Source organism: Anoplopoma fimbria, chromosome 7 (genome assembly GCF_027596085.1).
Source record: "Anoplopoma fimbria isolate UVic2021 breed Golden Eagle Sablefish chromosome 7, Afim_UVic_2022, whole genome shotgun sequence".
Taxonomy (NCBI): Eukaryota; Metazoa; Chordata; class Actinopteri; order Perciformes; family Anoplopomatidae; genus Anoplopoma; species Anoplopoma fimbria.
In genome coordinates this window covers 5201977-5221541 of record NC_072455.1, presented here as the reverse complement: position 1 = coordinate 5221541, position 19565 = coordinate 5201977, and the positions used below count along the sequence as shown (strand labels likewise).

Sequence of the window (19565 nt, the reverse complement as noted above, 5' to 3'; positions counted from 1 at the left end):
AGATTTGTCTGTTGCTGAATGCGCTGCATTTCTGGTATCTGACAAACATTTACTAACTGAATGACATTCCATTGTGATTGCTGAGAACTTGGCAGCAGAGTAAATTACATTACAGTCATGTAGCAGACGCTTTTATCCAAAGCGACTTACAATAAGTGTATTTAACATAGGTGTTCAGGAGAACTACTAGTCACCAGAAGTCATAAGTGCATCTCCTTTCTTAAACAAGCATCTTAAAGCATAAACCAGAGCAAAAGTATAGTGTAGAGGCAAATGACTACGAAAACAATAGTTGCAACAGACTAATACGAATATAATAAGTGCAACAAACTAATACGAATAGGATAAGTGCAACAAACTAATACGAATTCAATAAGTGCAATAAACTAATACAATAAGTGCAACGAACTCATACGAATACAATAAGTCAAAAAAATTACATTATAAAGGCAGTATAGTATATCAGTGACAATGGTGGTATTAGTCATTAGTTCTTATAAACCACATTTCCACAAAGTGTGGCACCAAGTTGTAAAACTCATATTCATCATAGCAGCAACAATTCAACAAAACACAGCAAAGAAATTCCCAAGTGCACCAAAAGGTAAAAAAAACAAACTAACCCTTAACATAGAGACAAACCCTGAGGGGAGACGTTTAGAAGTAAAATCTTCTGTAACATTTGCATCCAACACACACACACATAGATGGATAGAAGGGAAAACATGGAAAATAGAACATCAGTTCACAGTCTCCTTTACACATTTCATACAGCATTACCAGAAACTGAATGCATGACTGAATGTTGCCTACATGTAGTGAAAAGACAAGATATATATGAAGAAGTTCATCATTGCAAGTAGGGAGTTCACAGTATGAAATTTTGATATCACCATAATTGTCAGAGGATATATTGTGATGTTATGGTTTCATGATTAATAACCAGAATATTTATAATAGGCCTATAGCTAATGAACTAAAATATTAAAGAATTACTATCCTTTTAGTTTGTTCTTGGTCGTCTACAGTGGTTATTTTTATATAACACATAATATAAATGATTAGGACATAAAATATTGTATTTTTATTGATAAAAAAATACCAGCATTGGCAGTTTTAATGATGTTTTACAATCTGCTTAGAGCTAGTGTTGTACATCCCTGATTGAAAGCAATGTTTAAAATGTCAATTTTGGAACTTTATCTTAATTGATGCAAATAACAATATAAAGTCCTTCCTATGAATGCAGTCTTAGGAACAAATCGAGTGCTTTATTCTGAAAATGTTACTTTTAATTAATAAACAGCAGAGTAAAGCAGTGTGCACTAAGGTAAAGCAACTTGCTATTCAGTAAAAATGATCAATCATTTCCCTCAGGTTCTGACTTCTGATGACTTAATAATAATGAACATTGGAAAGAATAGGGTTAACTAAATGGTCTTATTCTTTGAATCTTATGCTTTTATAAAATCATTTGATCAGTTAAGATTATTTTAGAAAGCTTTCAATATAGAAAAGGGCTCATTAAAGGCATTTAGTCAGGTATGGTAACTTAAAGGACTAACATAAATATGTATTTCTACTGTTTTTTATTGCTTATTTATAATACTTGTTTTTTATTTCATTTTATTGGCTTGTGAGTATCCCCACACCCGCCCGGCGCCTCTCACCCTGGGCAACTCCGGAAAAGGAAAAAGTCCAGCCCCTCTCCAGGAGTTTGGTTCCAGAACCGGTGCTATGCGTGGAGGTGAGCCCGACTATATCTAGCTGGTAGCGTTCCACCTCCCGCACCAGCTCCGGTTCCTTCCCCGCCAGAGAGGTGACATTCCACGTCCCTAGAGCTAGTCTGTGATGCCGGGGGCATGCACGCCCAGGTTTCCGCCCCAGCCTGCCGCCCAGCTCACATTGCACCCGACCCCAATGCCTATCCCTGCGGGTGGTGGGCCCACAGGGTGGCGGCACGATGTAGCTTTTTCGCCGGCGAGCTCCCCTACCGGGTCTGGCTCCAGGAGGGTGCCCCGGTTTCCCTATTCCGGGCGAGGTGCCACAACCTTGCATCATCCAATTCATTGGGGTTTTGTGAATTTTTTTGTGTTATCTTATCTTATCTTATCTTATCTTATCTTATCTTATCTTATCTTATCTTATCCTGCTCTTTTTTCCACATTTTTTTGTTAACAGCTCAAAAGCCTTTGTTGTGCCTCGCTGTGCATGAGTAACCACCTTGTCAACCCGGATGTGATGAAGTAGTTTATTTACACAGCACTTGAAAAATCAATAAAGTACGGCGTGACGTGGGCCTTACAATTCATACATGCATGCTCTTTTTCTGCATTGATGAACTCATGCTCAGCAGTATACTCAAAACAGAAAGACAGATTTGTTTTGCACACACTTGTCTGTGTCAATGTGTATGGATTCCATTTGTCCGGTCCTGTGAACCAGATGGATTTAAACAGATAAGGAGATGAAGATAAGTTGGCCAAGACACTAGAAGATGCCATCAATCTGCCACCTTCACTGAAAACGTGCACAATGTGGCACTAATGCAGGTCAACAAGCGGAGCTGGATTTGTGGCTTCTGTTATCTTTCAATCAACCATGACACCGACATCCGATTTCACATTTCTGCGGGATCAGGAACAGGTTTGGGCTGTCCAAAGAGCTTTTTTGCAATCAATACAGTTACGGGAATAAACATTTATTAAAGAGTGTGACATTATTTTTTTTTTATATATATAAAAGATTTAAAGAAAGTTGTATTTGTTGTTCAAACAATGGCTCCCTTTCAAAGGCCTGTGTGTCTATGCTCTGTGCCACAACATCACCCCGCCCCCTCAATCTGTTTTTCATACACACACACACACACACACACACACACACACACACACACACACACACACACACACACACACACACACACAGCAACGCTGTGCTCAGTCCACAGTCCAAACGTCAACATGTATTGTCAAAAGATGGATGTAAAAGCAGATCACTCCATCAAAGTGTGAGGCAGCATATTGATAAAAGCTCAAGTTATATCAGTTTATAAAAGATTTGGGTTCCTCAAGTTGCTTGTACACACTATTGAGAATGTACATGGTGAAGAAAACAAACTGGAGGTACTGCATAATAGCGTGGACAAACATTGAAAACGGCACCAGTACGTGGTTTGGTCGCACCCTTTTTCTTGTAAAGGATGGTTAACCAAACGTGCACGAATCTAGTCACACGAGCATGGGACCGTGTCAGGTGTAAACTCGACACTCCCTGCTCGCTCAACACCTGCTCAACACCTTCTCTCTCTCTCTCTCTCTCTCTCAAAGTTGACGTTTGAGAATGGACAGTGGCTTATTTCTTCCTGCTTTGGCAGGGAAATCAATGCCAATGATCACCATGCACTTTGCGGTTGTAGTCATTTGTAACGATGCGATTACGATTCAGAAGGGCTATGATAGGCTAACAAAACGATTATCACTTTGTCTTGATGTATTAAAATACATATGTGGTAAAACTATACGTGATAAAGTGCATGGTTACGGTGACACGAGATTCTGTGGCAACGGATGTGGCTACTTCCATCCTTCCCACTTTCCCCAGTGATTCCATGACTGTAGCTTTGATTTGGTTGCAGAGTATCGCTGTGTCAGCATAAACGTTGAGATGAACGTTGTTTCTCGGTAACCAAAGTGCGAAACATAGCCTAAAAGCTCTGATTTCTCGACGTTGAGATGAACGTTGTTTCTCGGTAACCAAAGTGCGAAACATAGCCTAAAAGCTCTGACTTCTCGATGACTTAAGTAGGGGGCGTAAATCTTGGGCAAAAAGTTCAAATGTACTTTTGTGATTCATTTTGGCATTTACGAGTTGGACGGACGAAGAAGAAGAAGAAGAAGAAGAAGAAGAAGAAGAAGAAGAAGAAGAAGAAGAAGAAGAAGAAGAAGAAGAAGCTACATGCTTCCATACTTTAGCTTTTAAGCCAGGGAGGGCCAGTCAGGTCTTATCCATAATCGGCCGCTTAAGCTCAGCCGCCCTCACCAGAACTCCCCTAGCATTTAGCTCAAGCTTAGAACGTAAACAAGATGCACATGTAGTACGTGTGTTGTATTCAGGGGCAGCGGTAAAGAACGGATGGCCCTGCGTCAAAGATAAAATCCTCCCAACCCTAATAACTGATTTGAGTCAACTCATCAGTTTCTCTCTCTCTCTCATACTACATGAAGGACTGTGCCTAATTAACTGCTCCGGCAGTGTTGCTTGACTATTTACATAATGAGAAAATGAAGTCTTAGACAAATATTTGGTATAGAATATTTGTATAGGCTATAGCCATGTGTAAGCAAGTAAGCATACTGTAAACAGACCGCTTGCCATATGTCGGTTTGTCAACTCGGCGTCGGCACTCGGGGTCCCGAGTCCCTCAGAGGGAAATAATATAATTCACAACATCCATTTCATTAATTGAAAAATATGTTGATTTTACAACGACCTCAATAATGGCGGAGAACTCGGCAGCAGATAGTGTGACCTCGTGTCATGATGAATATTTATAAAATATTAATCCTCAGTTCAACTTTCAAGAATCATCTGTTCCCCCGTCGTTTGCTTGCGTCACAGTGAAACCACAGGGAAAGAATAGAAACGGGGTTGTCAGGTTGGAAGCGGTGCACACCTGCCGGTCCACTCACCTTTACCTCACCTCGCCTTAATTGAAAACTTCAAAGAGCAAAACCCCTCATATGTGATTGTTTGAAATAATTACATCACGAAAACAACGATTTTACTGGGACATAAAATCAGTTTTAATGGCTTTGGAAAAAAGATTGACTAAGATTACCATAAAGATACCAAAAATGTAATCTACTTTTGTCATATGAGTTTATTTGATTTTCTTCCACTATATGTCAGATGGTACTCATATTTTCTTAAGACGTCATGGTTACAACACCTTTAAGAGACACTGCACGCTTCAAGAATGCAGGTTTTGTGTTGTGAAACAATGCTGACTGTGCATCAATCAACGAACTTACGGAAAAACCACATAATTAGTTTCATAGCAGAAATACTTCACTACCATGCCAACCAAACAGGTTTAACACCTCGGAAGACTTGAGCAAGACTTCCATGGCCCAAGATTACTCACTCATACCATTGTCTATTGTTTTTGTATTGTTTGTACTGTGCAGTGACGCATTCACAAATTCCAAACCAATCAACGTCCCAAAGGTAATGTAAACTGTCAAAAATTCTAAATGTAATCCTTTTACTTTCTTCTGGTCATCTATTGTGGTTATTTGCAACAACAACAAAAAAAACACACACGATTAAAATGATAAGGGAAATAAATGATTGTATTTTTATTTTTAAAACTAACTTTTTGTTTGTTTTACTTATATATTAATATAGTTGTGTAATAGACCAGAGTTGATCCGTGATCATACGAATCAACTAGCCTTATTGAACTGATGTTTCCTGCTGAATCTCGCGTTTTAGCCCTTTTACTGATTTACAGGACAGGACTACACAATTACCAGGATCATGACTTTTGCGAGGAATTTGACAAGTCACTATTTAAATAAATCACTGCACTTAAATAAATATATAAAAGACATTAAAGGACAATTCATGTATCCATATTTTAAGTGAATACTTTCTGTGAAAACAAATTACATGGACAGTAAAAGTAGTTTTGATTATCAAGTTATCACACCTAAAGTATTTTATTCACTATTATTTAGTTTGTTACAGTAGGGGCTCTTTTTTTTTTCAATATTACTGGATTGTATTGGATCCTATACCTGAACATTTTGGTACATTAAGTGTGATTCTTTGACTGCTGGTACAATACAAACATCTACTTGAGAAGATTATTATACATAGACAGTTACGAGATGCCTGTCCATGCCTGCTCAATAGACAGGGAGGGTACATATTTCCAGCAGAACACAACAGCCATATTGAAGAGCTTGAACTTTGTCTGACAAAACCAGTTCTTGCATTGTGTCACCGGTCTCATGACTGGTTTCATATACCAATCCGTGTCACCTTACTCATGCACCCACTCGCACAGGATTGGGTGCTGTGTGAAACTGATGGAGAAAGCTCATTAAAGCGGTGTGAATAGCTGTAGGCATGTGTTTAACAGTCAAATCTCTAAAAAGGTGGCTCCCTTTCATCTGGTGGCATTTGAGACCCACTTTGCCAAAAATCCAACATTACTTGCTGTACTACTGGACAAGTCTTTAACTTGCTGAGACACTCAATGACTTCATTTCTATGACCTCGATTTTAATTGACTTCATTTTGATTGGAATGAATCGCTGATTTCCGCACCTCAAACGCAAACTCGTAGCGTAGCATCAGCCAGCTCCACCTATACGGCACGTGCTCCAATGACTAGCATTCAACAGTTCCAGATTTTCATACAGTATTATTTGTAATACTTCATGTTACACATACATATTTTATCATAAAAACTAAGATGTTGTTCAATATGACACCACTCCTGCTGCTTGATAAGAGAACCACGGAGAAAGACACGGTACATAGAGTTTGTTTCCTTGTCCTCATCATGTCAAACATGTAGGTTACGAGCATCAAGGAAGTAATGCATTCAGAAGCTAAACATTAGATGAGACAAAGAGGGTTAAAAGGTGCAATGACATTGCGAAATTCATGTGTGGCTTCCGTAAAACACACCCATGAGCCTTTATTCCAAACCCCGCCCTCTAGAAACATCATCCATGATGTCAGAGAAGGTGGTTTTTTTGGGCTGACTCTTCACGCACCATCGTTTAAATAGCGACACAGGGAGCACAGGTGTTACATCTTTACCAGGGAACATCAGAGGAGCAAGCAGTTTACACAAGATCTTCATTTCAAGGGACTGCAGATTTTTTTTTTGCTTCTTAACCCAATTTCACCGATCGTTGGAACTGACAATTTCTACAGGTAGGCTTGAACAAATGCTAGAAATTGATTTCTATAACTTTTGAAGTAATGTCATTTGAAGTACTTATTATCAGTTTTTAGGTTCCTTTTGCTCGTCAAAAACTACATAAAATATATAACGTTAACTAACAATTTCCGTTATCTTAATTATCAAGAGTCACTATAAAGGGCAATCAATGCTTATAATTACTAAGAATATTATATGTAATTGATAAGTTTTATGAGCATTTTAGTAATATCAAGCAAAGTATAAAGACATTTAAATACCAAATTATAAATTGTATTGTTCTTAATTTAACAAAAAAAACAAAAAACACAGTAAGCTAAATTACATGTTAGACGTGTACCTTTGTTAATGGAAATACATTTATGTTAAATATAGTAAATTATTGGTTAACATATTTTGCTTTTTTTTTATTATTACGGGTGCTATCATTAGAAATTGTTCTTCTTTGCTATCTACTATACGTTTCCCTCAACAATCCCCTAAAGATTTATTTTTTTTAGCCAAATATTTCAGCTTGTATTATTTACTCTGAGCCCACTTGATACATTATTTTAACGACTCAAATACCTGTAGACTAAGTATTCCATTGTATTGTATTATTTTAGTGAATAATCTTACCCCACTAATGCAGGTATGGACAACAGACTGGTCCTCACTGTCCTATTTGTGACGCTGTCCTGGATATCTGTGGGCACCTACGCCCAAAACACGACAACCGCATCGACAAGCATGACAACAGCATCGACAGACATGACAACCGCACCGACAAGCATGACAACAGCATCGACAGACATGACAACCGCATCGACAAGCATGACAACAGCATCGACAGACATGACAACAGCATCGACAGACATGACAACAGCATCGACAGACATGACAACAGCATCGACAGACATGACAACAGCATCGACAGACATGACAACAGCATCGACAGACATGACAACAGCATCGACAGACATGACCAGTGCACCAAACATGACAACAGCAGCAGGAAATAACACAACGGCAGCACCAATCACAACAGCAGCTCCCCCACTGACGCCTAACACCACAGTGGGATCTCTTAATGTGAGTGATGCCAAAGAAAACAAATTCCAGCACAGTGTAAAACAATACAATATAATTTATATTTATTGACGGTTTTTAACATCATCAAAGTGCACATTTCCGACCCACTCAGACGTTTCTCATCTCCCTTGCAGACACCTATTTCTAGGACAGGATGTGGGACCGTGGCGCTCTGTGCAGCTGAGCCCGCAGAGTGTGAGCCCTCTGCAACATGTTTCTTTCTTAAAGCCAAGCTGACGAGCGGTAATAACTTTGAGTTTGCGCTCTCAGGAGAGTCAGATGGCTACCTTGCTGCCACCCTTTCAACCGACACCACACTGGTATGTCAAGTTCCGACACTCACTCACAGATGAATGTACCATGAAGGCTAACCCAGAGCCAATCATGTAGTTTGTTAGAAGTCATCTGTGTAAACAGGCTATTAACTATTTCTGGTTTTGCACCACAGGGAGGAAATGACACAACCTATGTCTGTGCCAATGACAACGGTACAGTTAAATTCTTTAGCACCGTCCTCGACAACGGCCAGCTGATTGAGAAGCAGGTGAGTTTTACTGCGAGTGGTGGTGGGAGTAGAGCTGGGTGAGGGTGTGTTTATTAGTATATTCGAGCCCATGTTTAATTTTTTGTTGGACTTTTCACACACAAAAAATGATAAACTCAATGAGTGTGAATTATACATCATAGCAGCTGCATGAACGGCTGGCCATGCAACTTGTAGATCACTACACAAATGTGTGTAAAAAAAATATGGTGTGTTTATAGAGCCCTTTCTGTAGGTCTATACTTCCATTCAATTTTCTTTTGTTCCACAAATATTCAAATATTGAACAGATACTCCAAATGTATGTTTAAATAAATGTGATCTGGTATGACAACAAATCTGTAAAAAATTGGCTAGGGGAGCTTTAAGCAGCCAGTTGGCAGCACAGTCCTACTCGGCTTAGTAACATTTAGAACAACTTACTTAATCAGAAATGTAGGCCTACTATGTTGTAATTCATTTCCATGCATACTGCTCTTGAGTAATCGCCATGACCAGCTCTTCTGTCTACAGCACAGTGTCTCTCTTAGCACAGTCCTTCTTTTTGAGCAGAAGGTGAACAGGGGTTCCATTCAGTTACATTAGGGTTTTTATATAAATACACTGAAAACTAATTTTCACATTGTCTTTGCTCTGCAGATGAACGTTAACTCTGTGAAGGGCAATGTCAATGGAACAAAAATCCAGTGTACATTTGCTGCCACTGTACCAGTCCCTACTACCAGAGCATCAACTTTTTCAATCGCAGTCTCCACTGGACCTTTCAACACCAGTAAGCCAACATAGTGGAGACACACATTCACACACACATCATATGCACTTTTAACAGCCAACCAAGACCCACTGTCACAGAGACTACCACAGATCCTATATCCCATGTGGTTGGAAATGTCCATGAACTTTTTGTATTTTGCTTGCTTTTTCAGCTAATGGTGTTTTGGGAAGCCCCAAAACCCGATTTCAGAGTGCTCCTGTAGACCTGCTCAATCCTAACGTCACCATCACCAATACGCTTGCTTCCACCACCACTGCCCCGAATACCACTAGCCACGGTGTTACCCTGCAGCAATCTCTGACACAAGGTAAGCCGAGCTTGATTTCCTCAAAAGAGCAAAGTTGTCCTAAAAGTGTGCTAGAACAATGCCTAATAAATGTTTCTGCTCTCCCCCTATAGCTGTGCTGTTCACTGTTGGTGTGTTCAGTCTGGCCATGCTATGAGGAAACTGGAAACCCCCAAAACAAGAAAACCATAACTTTCCTATTTATGTATGTGTGCTACTGAATATAAACATCTCAAAGAAGGTTTGCCATACACAATGCATCCCAGATTATTAGGATCATGCTTGATTCATATCAATTTACTGCAGTTGAAAGTGGCAGTGAATGTGGTCACTCTTCTTCAGCCTTGAGACTGCTTTCACGTCCATGAAGGCTCTGAAAAATCCCAAAAGTGAATTATTTTGAAGAGTCTGTAATTTAAAATGTAATCCATTTGTTTGTTTTTTTAACCATAGGACTGCTGGATTTCTGTCCTACATGTTACTTAATTCCTTAGGTGGAAATCAATCATTGTGTGGTTATAAGGGGATACAAATGAGAAGCATTATTACAATTACAACTAGTGAGAGTAATCAAATATCAAATCTTATCATTTTAATCACTACCTGGCTTTCGCCAGTAGATGCTTTATAAGAAATTGGGAGGTTTTAGGGGTCTGGTTACCTTTTACTCCCACACTGCTTCAGTCAGGCAAAAACCTCATGACTTGTCAACTCCACAATAACCACTGTACAGGTCAAATTATTTTTGTTATTAAACTATGATGCCAGGAAAATATCACTTGGTAAATTTCTACAGTGCCTACATGTGAAAACATGTTGCCAAAAGGCTGAGGACCTGATGAAGAACATTTTTTTTACCCCCAAAATGGGCAGATGAGCCATTATTCAGGAGCATAATTATGTCTGCTTTGTGTGTCACTACACATCAACATACATGGTTTGTGTTGTTGGTGATACACAAGACAGGCATAGAAACCATGTCTTTTCTCCTCTTCAGTCACTAAGAATGATGCCAGAAAGTGGCAGAAATGTGTGTTTGCATTATGTTATTATTACAATGTTATTCCCTTTTGCGTGAATGTACATATTTGTGACTTAAAAATACTTTTACAATGAAGCCTTCATTGGCTGATATTTTCATATGTCATATAAGTACACATGCAAATGAGCAGTTGCTCATGAGAATGCTATATATGATACAAATTCTGATGTTTGTATGATGCACACTGCATTATGTAACATGTTGACTTTTGATTACATATTTTTGAAATAAATATTTTATGTAAACTGATTATCTTAGTCGCTTTAATACACTGTCAGATATTGTTGACGTATGGAAAACCCAAGACTGTTTGCTCAACAAGCAGAGACTACGATCTGAATCTGAACTTTTACTATCAAAAAAATATATTGTGCTCCAAAACTTTGTTGATTTAAATTCCCCTGAAATTGGTTTTACAGCATCAGCCCAGTTCATTGTAATAAGCCAACAGGAGGCCAATGTATGATCACCCATCATACAGCGAGAATTTAGAATATTAACAGGTAGATATAAAAGTATAATACAAGATGCAATGTACAATGAAAGCATTAACGGTGGTATTAGCACAAATATATTTTTTGTTACAGTAATAGAGACACATTGATTAAAAGATTACATAGTGTGTTTAAAATCCATTGAAATATGAATACAGAAGTACCATGAGGAAATGAAATGATACATCAAAATATAGGAGTGTGAATTAAATTAACCTTACTCCATAATTTACATCATCAGGTCTGTTGAAATGTTATTTAGTTGTCACAGAGTAGCACACCTAAGATAAGATAAGATAAGATAAGATAAGATAAGATAAGATAAGATAAGATAAGATAATCCTTTATTAGTCCCGCAGCGGGAAATTTACAGGATTTACAAGTATTATAAATAAGCAAATAAGCAATAAAAACAGTAAAGAATCCACAATAACTGAAATATTATATATACAGACAGAATAACTATTATAACTATTATTGCACAGTGTATTTGTATTGCACAGGTTACCTTTTAAAGACTATATTTTTGTGCTCAAAATATTCTGTAGATATATTTATTGAATGTTGAAACATTATATAAATAAAATAGCAGTTAGCTGATATCACTGTTATAGCTTATAGTAGCCATAGCATAGCCTTGCAAACACTGGTTGATCATAGAATGAAACCAGCTAACTTAATTCAGCTAATTTTACATTAGCTAACTCAGTAGCACAAGCAGCTAGCTAACAGGAAATGTTCAGGTGCCAAAACCAATTAAAGTTAAGCACCATTTTGGTCATCTGCAGGTGTAAAGATGTCTCGAGATTACAGTGCGGTGAACGTAAGCCAAGATTCGCGTGCCTTAAATAGTTTTTAGATGTGCGCGACTTTACATTTTACACAAATATGTTTCTTACAAACCAAACCAGCCATCTGTGAACACTTAGCCCTGTTTTATTAGGACATTTTCTGGATATCTCAATGACTATCCAACTGAAAGAGTTCATCCTGACGCATTTACAGACCGTTCAGAAATTGCTAGTATTTCAGCAAAAACAAAGATGGTCGCCGGAAGTGACATATTGGCTTGTCATCTCGCTCTTCAATGGTGCATCAAAAAGTGTTTTATCACCAGGTTAATCCTCAAATCAATTATTTTCCAACTGATTTAATTTTTTCACACAAATAGTTTTTATACTAGTAATTATTTAAAAATGTTGTGAAATGTATGTAAGGGATGTAAATGACTGATTATTAACTATAAAAAAATGTATGTGTCTTTCAAATTACTCTTGGAGAAAAACATACTGTAAATATACCTTGGCATAACTCAAACAAGTGTACCAATTTCATTGACTAAAAATGGATAAGTCATCATATTTTTTTACACAGATCTATACGAGAGTTGATATTTTTTGTATTTACTTCTGTTTCTCAGACTTGCACACGAAACGTTTATGAACACTGACGTTTTTGTCCTTTCCCTTCTTACCTAAATCTTAAACCAATATCGTTAATCTGATAAATGCTGTACTTTCATGGGAGATTTGTTACAGGCTTGGAATCATTAAACTTCTGAAGCGTCACCTTAGATTTACTAAATTCTAAATTCAGAGCGTAGAAGACTCCCTCTGTTGTCTGAACTAAAAAAGCATGAGAAAAAAATATTCATGAACAACTAAAATAATTTGTTTGGGGGGAATTGTTAATCATCAACATTAATCATCAATGCTGACGCAAGAGTTATTTGCAGTAAGCAGATGTCTATCTGGGTGTGTTGTCCTTCATGCAAACATCGCGGACTGCAAATTTACATGTTCTCATGTACCAGAACAAATCATCCAGTACAGTACTTGATTAGTAACTTCAAAGACAGCAAGCAAGTCTACCTACAATCAGTCTTAATTGTTTTTTCATTAAAATTGTTCTAACTTTCGTTCTCGGATTTCCTCCCAAGCAATGAATGGAAGGGCTCAGTACAGCTGGATCCTCAATGGTAAGTCACAGTATGTTAAGCTATAAAGTTTATTTATTTATTATTATTAATATTACCATCAAAATGATTATATTAATTGCTTTTTTAACATTATTTTTTACATCTTATAAATCAAATCAATTGAAATACTTTATCATGATAGTTTCCAATGTGAGATGACCTAAAGCTGCAAACTAAACCTTTTTGCCAATAGGAGGCAGAAAAATATTAAAACAAGCAGACAGATACACAGCAACCCCCCTTAATTCCCAGTATTTACACTTGTAATTGCTAATCAATTAATTGCCCCCTTCTGACCCACATTACCATTTAAATGGAGCATTGTGTCAGTCGTAAGTCATATATTCATGCCTTTTTAGTCTATACTTTGGTCTCCGCAGATTCCTGAGAAAGATCTAGTGGTTTATAGCTGCCACATGCATACTGTAGGTTTATCAGAGCATTTTTTTTTATTAGATCCAAATGGCTCAGACCTAAACCGGCTGTGTCATGTTTCCTTTTGTCAGAGAGCCCCCTCTTCTTTTATTTCATGGTTTCTGTTCAAATTGATAAAAATGTACACCTCCATATCATTTTATAATTAAGAGGAAATCAATTAATCGCTAACTATGTTGTCTAATCATTTAGCAGGCATTTCCCTCATGCTGACAGTTGGAGCGCTGGCAGGTAAACTGATTTTTTATTTTTTTCCCTCAACAAATTCTGTGGTTTCTTATCTTACAATTATTTTGTTTGCCAATAAGGTATCCCTCTCCAAAATGTTGCACTGTATCGAGAAGCCGTCCAGTCGTCACAAGACGGCACCTTGGTTGCTGCTGGCCAGGCAGTTGATGGCAACAGAGACCAGAGATTCGATCAGGGATCCTGTACCAGAACAGAAGAACAGTCTGATCCCTGGTGGAGGGTGGACTTACAGCATGTGTACAAAATTGCTGCTCTAACGATAACCCCAAGCGATTTAAGTGAAAACGTGCTGATTGGTGGTGAAATCTGGATTGGAACATCTTTAGATGCCGATGACACCAACAACGTCAGGTGATACATGCCTGTATCATACAACTCCCGTTGTGATATGACCAACCATCTGTTTGACTTACTTCTCTTTTTCTTCTCAACACAAAAGGTGTGGAGTCATTACTGACATCCCAGCTGGACTCACGTTCCACTTTTCATTCAGCGCTATAGAGGGACGCTACGTCACTGTGCGTCTCCCAGGAAGCCAGAGGATTCTAAGTCTCTGCGAAGTTGAGGTGTTCCCTGTGGACCATGGTAATGACACGTGAAATATAAAACAAGTGTGCATTTGTTTGCCCAATCCTCTGTTACTGCTATTCACGTATGTAGCGTGTTTCTCTCGCTCTAGCACAGGAACATGACATCCCCATTTCCCCAAGCTGTTATTGCTCAAATGACTCTCTAACCAGGAAACAAAAATAGCTGACAGTGAGCAGCAGGCCTATTTGAATCACTGAACAAATCAGAGATGTGGCCAGCCATTTAATGGTCTGGAACCAGGCTAACTGTCTAACTCAGAGGCTCCTGAGTTATTGTCGTCCTCTCCTCTATTGGCATCAGTGCTGACTTTGGTGAAATTGTTTTCCTAAAAATACCAACCCATACCATTGATGACCATGCACTTGATGCAACTTCGCAATGTCGACATGACAAACAAACCACAAGGAATGGAATCAAATCCAACAATCTGTCTATTTTTGTTTCAAGCACATCCTAGATCCAACGTGGCACTGAAAGGAGCTGCCGCCCAGTCATCGACGCTCCCATCCGGCGAAGCCTCCAAGGCCATCGATGGGAGACGGAACTCGTTCTACAGCAACGGGTTCTGTAGCCACACTGCCGAGGACGAGACCAATCCCTGGTGGAGGGTGGACCTGGGACGAACTTATGTTGTCACATCTATCAAAGTCACTAACAGAGGGGACTGCTGCGCTGAGAGACTGGATGGGGCCGAGATCCGAATCGGGAACTCACTGGAGAACAACGGAAACAACAACCCCAGGTGCTAATAAGAAGTTCAGAACGTACAGCCTTCGATATACATTTTTATCTTATTATTAGTTTATTTCAGTGTTTGCATGATGCAACAGAACCTGCTAGCAGAGGCAAACTTCCACAGAGCAGTTACAAGAAAAAACATGATAGCTGTAGGCCGATGCCAAATATATGAGTTCCTCAAAACTAATTTCTAATCTAACTCATGATCAACTGTCTTACCTCACAATCACCACCTCTCAATTTGTATATATTAGCCCGGCATGGAGCATAGTTGTTCTGACATTTCTGTTAATTAATTGAATGCCCACCAGATAACCAAAATAACTATTCCCCCAACTCCCTCCACTGTCAGGTGTGCCTCCATCTCCCACATCAAAGCAGGTAAAACCAACACATACCGCTGTGACGGAGGCAGCATGGACGGTCGCTTTGTGAATGTGATTATCCCCGGAGAGGGAAAGACTCTCACCCTGTGCGAAGTGGAGGTGTATGGTGCCCCAGCAGGTACAACTGTAACCGACTGGCTTTGATTTCTTGAAACATAAGAGCCTGATATTGATGCATTTCTTTTCCTTTTTTTCCCCCCACTTTAGTGGAACCTCTACTAAACGTGGCCTTTCAGAAACCAACAAAACAGTCGTGGAGTTTGTCTATCTTTGGGCAACCCGGTAATGCTGTCAGTGGGTGTAAAAGTGGAAACTATTGGGATACATGCTGTAGCGATAATGGCCTTATGATTAATCCCTGGTGGACAGTAGACTTGGTATCTGTGCACAAGATTAGCGCTGTCAGCATCCTTAACAGACGCGACTGTTGCGAAGACTGGCTGCAAGGCACACAGATCCGGATTGGCAGCTCAGAATCGCATGATGATACCCAAAACCCAATGTGAGGCATAATACTGTATATCTACACATTATTGACATATATTTGTCAGAGCAATTACAAAGTGTGTGTTTCTTCTGATTGAGCTGAACAACACAATATAGCACTGTGACTTCATTCTCTGATCAGCACGCCATAACTCCACAATATCTTTACATGACAAATTGTTGGTTGCTGATATATTAAAGCTCAGAATTTTGAATTTAGCACCTGTAATGCCCGGACAGGGGTTAGTAAAGCTAAAATGGCAACGCTGGTAATCCATTATGTTTCGCTCTCTCCATCAGATGTGGTACTATCTCTTCAAAAGAGGGTACGTTCACCCTCCAGTGTACAGGCATGGAAGGTCGCTGGGTCTCAGTGGTCAAACCAAAATTTGCTACGTTGTCACTGTGTGAAGTAGAGGTGTTTGCTTCTCCGGCAGGTATGGTCCTTGAATGGAAGTAAATGAAATGAAATCAAACTCAAAAAATCTGAGAACTAGCTATTAAATACTGTACAATGTCTGAAGCTGTTTAAATATTAATATTGTTGGCCTCTGGGGCTGACTGGTGTATATGCACTTATTGATGTTATTGCTACAGCTTCATCTGATGTGCAACAAATGCGATTTTTTTTTCTTTTACTTGAAGTTCACACCGTTAGACAAAATGAAGCTTGATACGATTGAATCGAGTGGCTCTTTGGCTACAAGGCCAGGTGCTGACCTACTTTTCATTTGAAACCCAAAACTGCCCCACCAACTTAAGCTTCAAGACAAGCCTGTGTGAAAAAACAACAACAACAACAACATATTACAGATGAAATGACTGTGTCAACTGAAACCTAGCAACATTCTTTCTCTCCAATCCCAGAAGATACCATTGCCCCTACCGATCCTCCCGTTGTGAGCGTGATGCTGAATGGCAGGTCTGTGACGGTGGTGGGAGAGAGGCTTTGCTGGTCCGACGCTCTGTTCTTCTGCAGGAGTAACCATTGGGACCTGCTTAGCCTTCGCAGCCAGGAGGAGCAGAGCGAGGTGGAGCTGCTGCTGAACAGCACATCTTTCCCCCTCACAGACTACGTCTGGCTGGGGTTGCGCAGGTATTCTACACCGACATTAGATAAGATAATCCTTTATTAGTCCCGCAGCGGGGAAATTTGCATTGACACTTTAGTTGATATTTCATTTACATGATGGACTCTGTAATAATCTCCAAGGGTGGATAATACTGCATCCAGAGCATTAATGTAGCAGCAAACGACTAGTTGCTATAAAGAGATAAAGAGGACTTATGTCCTACTGTTCGTGCTGTTAGCTCCATTAGTTTCTAGCCGCCGGTTCAGCCGTTGCCATGTTGAGAGCCGCGTAATCATAGCTACTTTAGGACTTTAGCACATTTAAGCCTATTATTTTAGGGACAGCTTCTCCTTGCTTTGTTGACAATAGGGTTGGGTGTGAATGCGTTTTAGTACATGTTCATGCATGTGAGCGTCGTCGGCACGTTGGCCGTAGTTCGCACTGTTATCACCTCCAGCACCGTCAACTGCGAGTTGCTCCATAAATGCTCCAAATCTGATATATAGCACCTTTAAAGTTGCAGTATGATTTATCATTCTAAAATGACGGTTAACCTACCGTTAAGGCCCTGTGTTTCCATGGTAATTGCTTATGTACTACCAATCTCCTGCATAACATAATGGATGTTTTATGTATGTAATATTGTTTCAAGATTAACAAAGGTTTCCTTGTGATGAAGATCAAACCTCCTGGAAAAGACTGAGAGAACAGGTGCCCTGCCCTGTTGTCTTTTTCTGCAGTCCAAATTCTTAAGAATTTGAATTTTAGAAATGTACACATATGCAAAAGACACAGGTCTTCGAGTCAAATATTGTGTGTCCTTATATTTGCTTATTTGCATTGCTGCTATTCCAAAACAGATGTGCATGGATGCTTTGCTAACAGCTCTCACCGAAGACACGCCCAATGACAAACCCTACCCAAACCATAGAGCTGAAATAATAACAAACTAATTAATTAGTTAAAATAATTGACAGAAAATTAATCGGATTATAAATGTTCTCAATTTAGGGGTTTGAGCAAAAAAAAAACTGTGAGTATTTGCTGCTTTTCCATGCTTTATATCTTTTTTAATTCAATATCTTTGGGTTTAAGACTGTTCGTCTGACAAAACAAAGAGCTGTCCCCCTTGAGTTTTTAGGAACTTGTTGTAACACTGCATGGACAAACCGATTTATCAAAAGAATCATTCATAATTAAAATAAATGTTATTTGTAGCCTGAAACGAGATAAAGTTGGATTTCTCTATAAGAAAATGCTGAGATACTTCTGCTTTAGAGCCTGACACCTGTTGATGAAATCTGTTGGGCAGATACATAATGGCGGACACGTGGTTCTGGATGTCTGGCGATGCCATGAAATTCACCAAATGGCCACAAGATATAGCCCCTCACCTTTTCCACAACCCCTGTGGCGGCATGGCCATAGAAGAGCCCTTCCAGTGGGAGGACCAGCATTGTGACCAGCTCCTCAACTTCATCTGCCAATCAGGTAAGGGGGGGTTCACCTCGCATTCTGCACATGTGCACGTGTCGCTCTTTGCCACGATACCTTCACCGTCTCTTTCTGTCCTTTAGGTGCCGAGTTTGGATCACAAAAGGTGTATTACGAGACCACCGCCACCAGCAAAGCCAACAGTCCTTAGTAAGGGTTAACAATATTGGAACCTGTTTTTGGTTTTTTTATAGAATAGCAATTTTAAACTTCCTGAACTCGTTGTTTGATATCAACTATATTGTTTGTATAGCACTCCAAGATGATGTGTTTCTGCAAAAAACAACCAACCACCTGGATTTGTCAAAGCAGTAATTCATGCATCATTTCATGCTCACGTGTGTGTTAGAGTCACTGTAATTTCATATAACCAGTTATCGCATTTATGTTAACTCAGAATAATCATAATTATTACAATGCATAACTTGCATTCCTACATAAACATATATATTCCTACATATATTCCTCAAAATGATTTCAGTGTGACATGTTTTTCCCTCAGATGAAAGATGTACAGTACATGTAGCTCTGAAGTTCTTTGCCTATTTTTATTTCTGGTTTTATGTGTGAAAGACCTTCGAGATGTGAAATGCAGTGCTGAGCTATCAATAGCAATGTTCACCTCATCATAAAAATAGTTAGATTTGCATTCAAAACAACAGGAAAATATGCATATTTATTCTGTAATTGTCTGATTGACCTTGAGGAAACAGAATGAAATCATAAAATATGCAGGTGGTCTCTTTGTTGTCAGTGTAAATAAAGCTGATTGATCGAATTGAGTAAAGCTATTTTTGAACCATCAAACAGAAAAAACTAATGAATATGGAAATTAGGATTTTGCGCCAGAAATGTTGAACCGTGGAAGTTCATGATCTACCCGCTCAAGGTTTACACTTACATCACTGGCCCAACCTTCTTACCAGTGGATGGTTCAACCCTCCCAGTTACACCTATGATGGAAC

The 19565-nt window shown here is 39.1% G+C and overlaps 1 protein-coding gene across 1 annotated transcript; it reads left to right on the top strand.

Annotated features, from left to right (window-relative positions):
* Nucleotides 1-13906: 13906 nt before the first annotated feature.
* On the top strand, nucleotides 13907-18751 carry LOC129093858 (uncharacterized). The gene is made up of 7 exons (XM_054601979.1): nucleotides 13907-14052; nucleotides 14272-14417; nucleotides 14871-15165; nucleotides 15514-15665; nucleotides 16901-17129; nucleotides 18419-18597; nucleotides 18684-18751. Exons 1-7 carry the CDS (start codon nucleotides 13907-13909, stop codon nucleotides 18749-18751), a joined length of 1215 nt encoding a protein of 404 aa, XP_054457954.1.
* The last annotated feature ends 814 nt before the right edge of the window (nucleotides 18752-19565 follow it).

What these genes read in the sequence shown, in the direction of transcription:
- LOC129093858 (XM_054601979.1), top strand. Translation starts at nt 13,907, where the DNA reads ATGTTGCACTGTATCGAGAAGCCGTCCAGTCGTCACAAGACGGCACCT. An exon ending in GTCTGGCTGGGGTTGCGCAG is followed by an intron (nt 17,130 to 18,418) that starts GTATTCTACACC and finishes TCTGTTGGGCAG; the next exon opens with ATACATAATGGCGGACACGT. An exon ending in CAACTTCATCTGCCAATCAG is followed by an intron (nt 18,598 to 18,683) that starts GTAAGGGGGGGT and finishes TCTGTCCTTTAG; the next exon opens with GTGCCGAGTTTGGATCACAA.